This window comes from Trachymyrmex septentrionalis, unplaced genomic scaffold (genome assembly GCF_001594115.1).
Source record: "Trachymyrmex septentrionalis isolate Tsep2-gDNA-1 unplaced genomic scaffold, Tsep1.0 scaffold44, whole genome shotgun sequence".
Classification (NCBI taxonomy): Eukaryota; Metazoa; Arthropoda; class Insecta; order Hymenoptera; family Formicidae; genus Trachymyrmex; species Trachymyrmex septentrionalis.
Window position 1 is genome coordinate 3257681 of NW_017305611.1, and position 9300 is coordinate 3266980.

Genomic DNA, 9300 nt, shown 5'->3' on the forward strand with positions numbered 1-9300 from the left:
ATTTAATATTTATTGTACACCTTCCTCTCTGAATGTTTTATCATATACTACGATCTTTTGAAATAATATATACATACTTATTATTATGCATATACTCTGATTCACTCGTTTAATTATATTATATATCTCTGCCATATAAAAAATACCCAAGTACAAGTATATAAAAGAAGTATTGAAATTACTTGACATTTTCGAAAGAATATTTTGACATTCCCCATACATCCGAATTTCAATTTTTAACGTTATTTTTGCATTTACATCGAATTTATTTGCAACGAATTATTTGTACGCAGTCGATTGTTTGTAAAATAATCGTAACGATGTCAATGTATTTTGAACCTGTGCCGAAATTAGGATTTTCCTAAAATAAATTTCCGCCAAACACCCCCGCTTCTTTCCTCTCATCTCGTATATGGAGAGCCGAGTGACAGTGACAAATTAAAGACGAGTTGTAGAAAGCGGCTAGAGTTCGTACAGTTCGCGATTAGTAGAATCGGTGTCTTTCATCAGCCACGAAAAAATGGCGGTGATATACTAAATATAATATTTATTTATTCTTTTTTAATTAATGCGATAAATTACACTTTGTCATGCAAAAGCTTGTCATCCAACATGCAATGATGCGATCGTATTGATGCTCGTTGTATTTTTTTCGCACATAAAGACGCGCTTAAAGACGAAAATATTCGGGATTTTAATGGAAATTCTCTAAACTTGATGAAATTTGTTTGTAAATTCGGAAATCAGATTCTTCATCAGTTCATTACCTCGCGACGATCTGAAAGTAATGCCGAAAAGCGTCGAACGGTAGAACGTAATGTCGAGCTTTAGCGATACAAACGTAATGCCTATTGCGAATATTGCGAATAATCCGTAAATACTTACTGCGCGAATTAGCATAACATTAGCATAACGCACGCGGCTTCGAAAGCTTGCGAATCGCGTTCGGTGCAAAACGATTTAATTCAATTAATTCGGATGCATCATCGAGCAACGGCGAACGCAACCACGTGGAATAAATACACACAATGGGCCACTCTAGCCGCTAGCGTCCGCGCCAGTCCGCGCCAGTCCGCGCGCTGGCAAAGGTAATGCACCGCCTGTACACGCCTGTACACGCCTGTACACGCCTGTACACGCCTAAATGCAACTTGTGCGACTTGCGCGACTCGCGCTGAATGACGCAAAACGCCCGCGCCACGTGCGGTTATTTCGTCGCGATTATGATCATTTTATTTCGAGAACCGTGTCGCTGACGCGCCTTTTCTCTCTCTCTCTCTCTCAAAATCACCCTTAAACACAGGCTATACGACTACGTAAATCAATCGATGATTAATTTTAACTTGGTTGTATCCTAATAAATATCTACTTTATCCAATGACAAAACTTTCTTGACATGTCATTCGATATATTATATACGATATATAAATATATCCACATATATGTCTATACATAAATCTACAAATCTCCCTACAAGTACATAAATCTTTCATCAACGCTAGCAGGATCGTTTCTTATTGAGAAATTTTCTTAGAAACAGAAAATTCATATCGATCGATATAAATTTCTGTTACGTACGAGTATAATGAGCGTATGAATTTGCGAGCGACACAGTACATTGAGAGATATCGTGCGTGCTTACACACATACGTACATGAGAAATGGCGCAGCACGTAATACGGGACACTGTACAGCGCACTAACATGTGCGATGGCTGTATAAACATTGTAAACACTGATCGTGCCACGCAGTGGTTCTCACGTCAAGAGTCTATACATATGTATGTACATACCTATGTCTGCGTGCCTCGTTGCGTTAATCCGCAGATGTGCGTCCGTCGCGTAGGTGCCGGTTTTACGAGAGAGAGAGAGAGAGAGAGAGAGAGACGCGAAGAAATGTCATCGCGATGATCGTTAAGTAAATTTCGACGTTGTCGCCCATTACACCGCGTGTACTTATTATTACCGTTTACACGCGGCCTGTGTGCGCTAAACGATGTCGAGTAATCGCGAGTTCCACCAATATACTAGAACACGATCGTTTCCAAGTCTGTAGGATATCATGCAACGAAACGATCCATATATATATATATTACGGATAAACAATTATTATATTAAACTTATTATTTCATCTTGCGCATAAAATTGTATAAAAGTTATATATAAAAATTATCAATTTTATATATTTAAATAATAAAAATAATTAATTGATACGACACACAAATGTCGTTAGAATGACATGGTAATTGCGCGAAGCTTTATTTAATGTGTTTATAGATCCTTATATATGTCACGAGAATATGAGATTTAGAAACAAACCTATACTGTATATTGAGCGATATACCGTTTTGTAATCAGCAGTAGTTACAATGTAAATTTCACGAAAATTGTAATTTCACGAAAACTCACGAAAGAACGTAACTATAGGAGCGATGTACGTGTTACAGTTGCTCGGGTTATCGACAATTGCAGTCGAATTAAAATTATAACGCGGAATATGTTGAGATAACACGAACGAGATACCAACAAGTGTACAAAGCGTCTCATTAAACGTTGCGCGAGTAAAATTCGCGATACGGGAGAAGTAAGGTATACGCGCGGTCAATTCAATCGTCTTGCCTTTTCCATCTCTGATGAACCGAATATTTATCAGCACGTGAAGAAATTGTCATTTAGAAAACAAATTTTACGTGATACGCGCAACCGTGTCGGTCCGCGGGGATTCCCTCTTACATACTCACGTTATCTTCGTGAATGAGGAAATGCAGCGCAACACATTACAACGCAAATAGGCCGTGGCTGACTCACCGCAGGATAATCGAAGTCTGGGGAAGACGAGACTTCCAGAACATAGTCCATTCTGCTCTGATTTGATGTGTCTCCTAGTGTAACGGGCGGCGTTAACGTACTCATCGCACTGGTTATCGTCTGAAAAAAAAAAAAAGGGCAAAATCAAACATTTTTTCCATATAGATATATACATTAAAATAATTTTGTTAGAATCTATGCGTTTACGTTAAAATTTATATCTTCTCATATGTATATAGTTACTATATTAAATATAATCTTTTGTAAAAATAAAATATTATTTATATCGTTTGATTCATTATAATCGTCTACATTATCCTCTTATGTCTGTCCATATAACATGTATCACACGTACGCATCTATTCATACGTGCGTTATTATTAATGTAATAAAAGTCGTATGAACTGCGTATATTATTGATTAATCTCGATGAGGAGTATTACGATCTAAACTAAATGTTTCAGTAAAAAATCACATATTTGTAATATTCACGCTAGAATCACTTTTATTTTTTACTGCAATTACTGGTTCGCTGTAATTGTTATCACGCTGTTAATTTGTTGGTAAGAATTTCGTATGTAAAAAAAAATGTTGAGGGTAGCAGCAGTTGGGGGGGGGAGGGAGGGAGTCAAAAAACAGAATCGCGCGCGCAGTTGAACACGAGTTTGAATGACAAATCGGTGACAAAATGCTCTTGCTAGATTTGATATCGCAAATTTGCGTGTCGCGTAACGGTTATGTCGAGTGTTATTTTGAGCGCAATGATTTGTGTGTCTACTAAAACTTGGTTTGGAAGCAAACACGGAATCCGTGATGCAACACTGACGAGAATTCAACCATCGATGAGATCATCGCTGAAAAAAAAAGGAAAAAAAAAAGAAGAATAGAAGAGAGAATAGCTCTTGCGATAATCTTTAATTTTTTCAACTAAACTCACTCGCCAAAAATTACACAACCTCTCTTCTTATTTAATGAATTTAAATTTCATGTAATAGGTCTGTGAAATTTTTACGCCAAAGAAGATAGGTACGTAGGACGATAGGATACTTACCAAAATGGCGTCCCTAATATTCTTCTTAATATCTTCAATCTTCTGCCGCTTTTCCCTGCAAACACCAAGATGCACGTTAGATTCAGACGTAAGTTGTGTTGTTAGAAATCCGACACCAATATCTTGTTGACCGCGTAACTAAATGTGACAAAGTATTACGACTAACAATGCGTATTGTATACAACAGACATAGTAGCGTAAGAGTAGGTCGACCAACAATAATGATCGAGTCACGAGCTGAATGAAACGATAGCAGAGACCGTGTGTTCTTTTATATCGGTATTTTCAGACCAATTCGATAATTTTAGCGCGGCCAACTACCACGCGTTATTTAAAAGAACTTACTGGAGAACTCATGGTCGATCAATAATGCGTATTTCTGGAACTGTCTGTTTTCAAAGATTCCGGCTGAAGAGAATAAATCCTCTTTGTTCGAGACATTCAAATTAAAAACTTGTAGCAAAATAAAAAAAAAGTTTAGGTATACTGGTGTATACGTATGTATGTATATATCGGATTAAGAAAAAAGTTGCAAAGAAGTCAAATGTAGAAATGAAAAACGTTCTCCTATTCTTCTAGCTACTTCACAGTTGTCACCGAATTTAGTTTAGACACCGAATGGAACTTGTACATGCGAGCGTAAAAATTGTCAAGAATATATATACATATATATACTTATGTACCGCCAACATCCGTGCAAAAGAATACACAAATTATTGAATTATTGAATTATTGAATTATAATGACGAGGCTCCTTGAAGACAGAGAAAAGATTTAAAGCGGATCAGCGGAAGATAAAGGAAATCAAGTAAAATTGTATACAAGAAACGTAACCGCATGAGATAACTATCTCTAGCAGGTTCGAAAAATGGACTAAAATGGTATAACAATGAGAAAAGAGAAATGAAATCATATCGAATTCGAGGAAGAAGAAAAATCATCCAGAACGCTGCTTAGAAAAAAAAAGAAAAAAAAAAATTAAAAACGCTCCTCTCGTTTTACTGAAAATATGAGAGAAGCGTTGTTATACATATATCTGTAAAAGAAGGTAGATAATTCCAGTGAATGCATTTCGAAGATAATCGGACGATTGAGAAAAAGAGTGAAGCTAGCGATAGTGAAGAATAAATATAATGCGATGAATGCGTCGCATACTTGGAAAATAGTAAAGGAAATAGTAATGACGGATCCGTATCAGCCACGTGTTGATATATATACTTGCAGTTAATACTGCAGCGGTCTAAACCGGTTATGAGATGAATCATTCGCGCAGAACGCCGAACGCCGCGCGCTAAAAAAATTCATTGCGCTACAATTTGCGATTCAATTTCTCGCGAGTCGAAAAAAAGTCGAAAAAAGAATAACGATTAAGAAGAAAGATTAACGCGTCGCCATTGGCCACAAATAAAAGGATAGTAAAAATAGCGTCAACATGCTCTCAGCAGCCATATATAGCATAGGTTGTGTGGTGAGCGCCTCTCCCGAAAATCGTCTCGCGAGATTCGGAGATTCGGAGATTCGAGCTGTAGGTGTGAAGTAAAGAGTGAAAGAGTCGAGAGACGCTCCGGGAAAATTCAATAAACGTATAATCGCGTTATATACGTTTTCGTAAACGGCTTGCGTGAGTAGCAGAGAGTACGTACGATCTCGCGTTTCGCTGACATTTAATTGTAACGCGAGCCTCGCGATGAAAAGCCTCGCTGCGCGGCGGAAACAAAGAAGAGATTACGGCCCTCCTCCTTTAATGGGTTAACGACACGATGGAATAGGATTGGAAGCGGATTGGATTGGTATAAATGCAGTGAATACGAGATCGCTAGTGTAATCTAATCGAACGATCGCGCCGCGGCAAGTAATTTTTCAAGTAATTTTAAGACGAAACTTACGCCTCGCTGAAACCATTGACGTGCAGTATCCTCATCTGTTTGACGATCGTGCTTTTGCCAGACTCTCCTGCTCCTGAAACAGGGCGAAATTAATCTTTGGCGGCATTAATCTTCTCTGGAGTCTGCAGGCGCGATGTTGTTGAATTGCCGCCACGCGATGGCTATTCAGCTGACGCACCGCGGAATTTGCGGGATTTGCGAGATCTGCGAGATTTGCCATGATGTGACGTGATAACGCGCGAAAGAATATCACACAGAAATGAGATTTCATCAGCCGAGATATATTGTACAATATATGTGTATACCTAGTATGGTATAGTTTTATCGATCGGCCGCGATAAAAGGTATCATGTCATGCAGAGTTTAACGATACATTGCGGGAATAAACGACTGGAATGCGCATTTTTCTGCATGCGTTGCGTGCAGAATCCACTCCGGAATTAAATGTTGGACATTCTGTAAACTCTAAAATGAACCGGGACGATTTCCCGCGGTATGTGATATGTGCGAGATCGTGATGGTCGACCTAGATGGTCCCATCGCAATGGAGTTAATTAAACCGCCTTTTTGATCCTCTCGGACATGAGCGAAATATATCAAGTTTTTCAACTTTCTGCCCAAGTTTTAACGTAATTCACAAGCATCAATTTTTAATTATTAAGTAATTATTTTCTTTCCTGTCGTATTCTCTATACTCTTACACGTGTGTGTGTGTGTGTGTGTGTGTGTGTGTATGTATGTGTAATGTTGTGCTTATTTTATATGTATACCTAACATTTAGCGTCACTTTTCAAATGTTAAATGTTCTCGACGCTAAACTCTTAAATTCTCGTTAAAAACTCGTAAATCAAGTGAACGATAAGTTTGTTTTCGGAGAAGTTTAATTGGAGAAAGCTTGTAATTCTCAGTAGCATTAATTGACGTAACCTCTGGTTACAACTTACAAAAGCCTTATTAAGTAAATCACAGAATAAAGTTTCGCAAATATCACAAGAAAAAAGAAAAAAAGAAAGCCGGAAACAAGCTGCTTAGTATGTATTAGTTTGTATATCTAATACTTATATATTCGTATGTATACTATTGGACATGTATAATTTTTCGTTAGTACGCCACTCGCCAGGCATGGATTATGTTATGCGTTTAATTTCTGGCTCCAAGTTTTTCCCAAAGTTTTTCTGCCATCAAAGTCGCGATGACAGAAGTTGTATATGTAATAGGAGATCGAATCGGCCACGGGTTTCGCGTGGTCGTAATGACACGCGAGGAGGAAAGGAAACAATACGGCGACAGCTGTTGCTCCGTCCGACGCGACGACGTCCGTCTCCCGCGTCTCCGGCTCCGACGACCGCGAGGATAACGACGATGACGACGCATTCGCATCGAATTAGAACGACGACCTACATAAACGCCACGCCGGATAATAGGAAGGCGAATGTAGACGGTAGACGGAGCGCTGCTCGTGCTGGGTTAAACGTCGCGTCGCTAAACAGCTAGAGTACAATCAATGTTTTCCGCACGTACGTATTTTCGATATGGATAGAGGGAAAAATACGTAAAATAATAAGAGAGGGAGAGAGAGAGAGAATTGAGTTTTAAAAGTAAACAGCATGAATCTATTATTATAATTTAAAATTACAAGTGAGTATTGTTTACTACAAAGAATCGCATGCAATAACGTCAAAAAGTAAAAATGATAGATAGAATCGGTTAGCGCTGGACGTGACAGAGAAACAGGAAGTAGAAAAAAAGTTAAATTTATTGGTAAATAAAATAGTTTACTATTTGGGAAAAGCTTCGATGAAAAAGACGTGCAGACAGAACAAAATGTACAGCAAGAAAAAATAAAACGTAAAAAATATTGTTTGAAAATAAACTTTTGTGGAAGCAAATATTTCTATCGACTAGTATTAAGCGCTACATTTTATTAAACGTATTTGAAAAAGTATAAAAACATTCGTTTAAACATGTCTAAAAATCATTAAAGAGAAAAGAGAGATATTTGTTCTATTATACTGCAGAGCACGACGAATAATGAAATAATGTAAGCACAGAGCTGAATTTTTTGTTGTAGCTACGAGACAAGAGAATATGAGAGAGAGAGAGAGAGAGAGAGAAGGAAGAGAGAAACACAAAGGAGACGAGAATCGAAAGCGACGAAAAGAGGCGACAAACACGAGGCAGCCACTGGATATTCGTGGGTGCCTGCAGCTCGTACGATAATCGATAAAATTGAATTACGCGCCGCTGAACATCGCGATAGCGGCCGGTCGGTCGGTTCTCACCCCCGGTGTCGCGGAGGTTCTCTTTGTTCGAAACCGACAATCACCGACGGCCCTGTCCGATATATGTATACATATATATATATATATATATATATATATATATATGTATGTATACACATATATTTACCGCGCCTCCTCGATTGACGAGCCTGCGAACGCCGAACCGGCCGAACGCGCCGCGAAAAGGATCGAGGACGCGAACGCGGTGCGGGGAGGCGAGTCCCTAACACAGGATTATCCTCCTCTGCACAATTTTTACCCCGTGGTTCACTTTAATTGAAAAACTTGATGGAGGGACGCACGCACGCACGCACGCACACACATCCCGTGAGATTAAAAAGCATCGTTGGATTCGGCCGTAGGAGGAGCACGAGCGATATCGATTATACGCTCGTCTTCGCATCTAAGCGTGCGCTTATAATTTCCTTGCGTCGCGTCGCGGCGTCGCGTCCGTCGCGTCGGTCGAATCGGCTCGCACGATGAATACGACTTTACTGAATTGTATATAATATCGAGGAGAGGATGTATATCTGGAAAAAAATTATTGGTCGAGAGCTCTTTCGTTCCTTCGGTCAACTATATGAACATGATATAGGTATACTCTTTCTCTCACCGAGCAGGAGTAGCCTGTGGGTGGCACGGTAGACCTGCTTGTCCTTCTGCAGCTGCCTGGTGATGGCATCGGATCGTCTCTTCTGATTTTTGCTTTCATCCTGGCTGTCCTTGTTCTGGCTGCCGAAACACCCCATGACACACCACGGGAAGGATACGGATCGCGGCTCGCCGTTTTTCCCTTCGACGTCTAACGGTCCGGGTCCGGGCCCGTCAGGTTCTCGGGTCGCGTATACGGCGGTGGCGGTGGCGGAATTGAGCGAGAGGTAGGACGATCGGGATACGGATGGGGACGGACGACGACGGATGGGGCCCGCGATCGAGTTGATGGTCGCGAGGGCGACCGTGCGGTCCGTGCAGTCCGTGCGGTCCGTGCGATCGGCGGTCGCGGCGGCGGCGACGACGACGACCTCGTCGTCTTCGTCGTCGTTGTTTACGGCCGCGCCGCCGCTACCGCTACCGCTACCGCTGCGGCTGCGGGTCCGCCGCCGTTCGAAAAGCGCCCCGAATCCCGCCGCCGCGGTACACGCGCTACACTCACTCCCGTTCCGCGAATCCCGCCGTCCCGGTCCGTCCTCCTCCGGTTCCGCCGTTCCGTTCGTCTCGCTTATCGCCTCTCCTCTCCTTTACTTTCACTCACTCACTCACTCACTCACTCACTC

General features: G+C 40.7%; 1 protein-coding gene across 1 annotated transcript in view; it reads right to left on the minus strand.

Annotated features, from left to right (window-relative positions):
* Nucleotides 1-9290, minus strand: part of LOC108751415 (guanine nucleotide-binding protein G(s) subunit alpha) — a 24579-nt gene extending 15289 nt beyond the window's left edge. Inside the window, exons 1-4 of the mRNA XM_018491603.1 lie at nt 8640-9290; nt 5745-5817; nt 3859-3913; nt 2808-2927 (exon numbers count right to left, since the gene is read on the minus strand). Of these exons, the coding sequence (XP_018347105.1) occupies nt 2808-2927; nt 3859-3913; nt 5745-5817; nt 8640-8775 (384 nt within the window). The 5' untranslated portion in view covers nt 8776-9290. The remainder of the gene's footprint in view (nt 1-2807; nt 2928-3858; nt 3914-5744; nt 5818-8639) is intronic.
* Nucleotides 9291-9300: the final 10 nt, after the last annotated feature.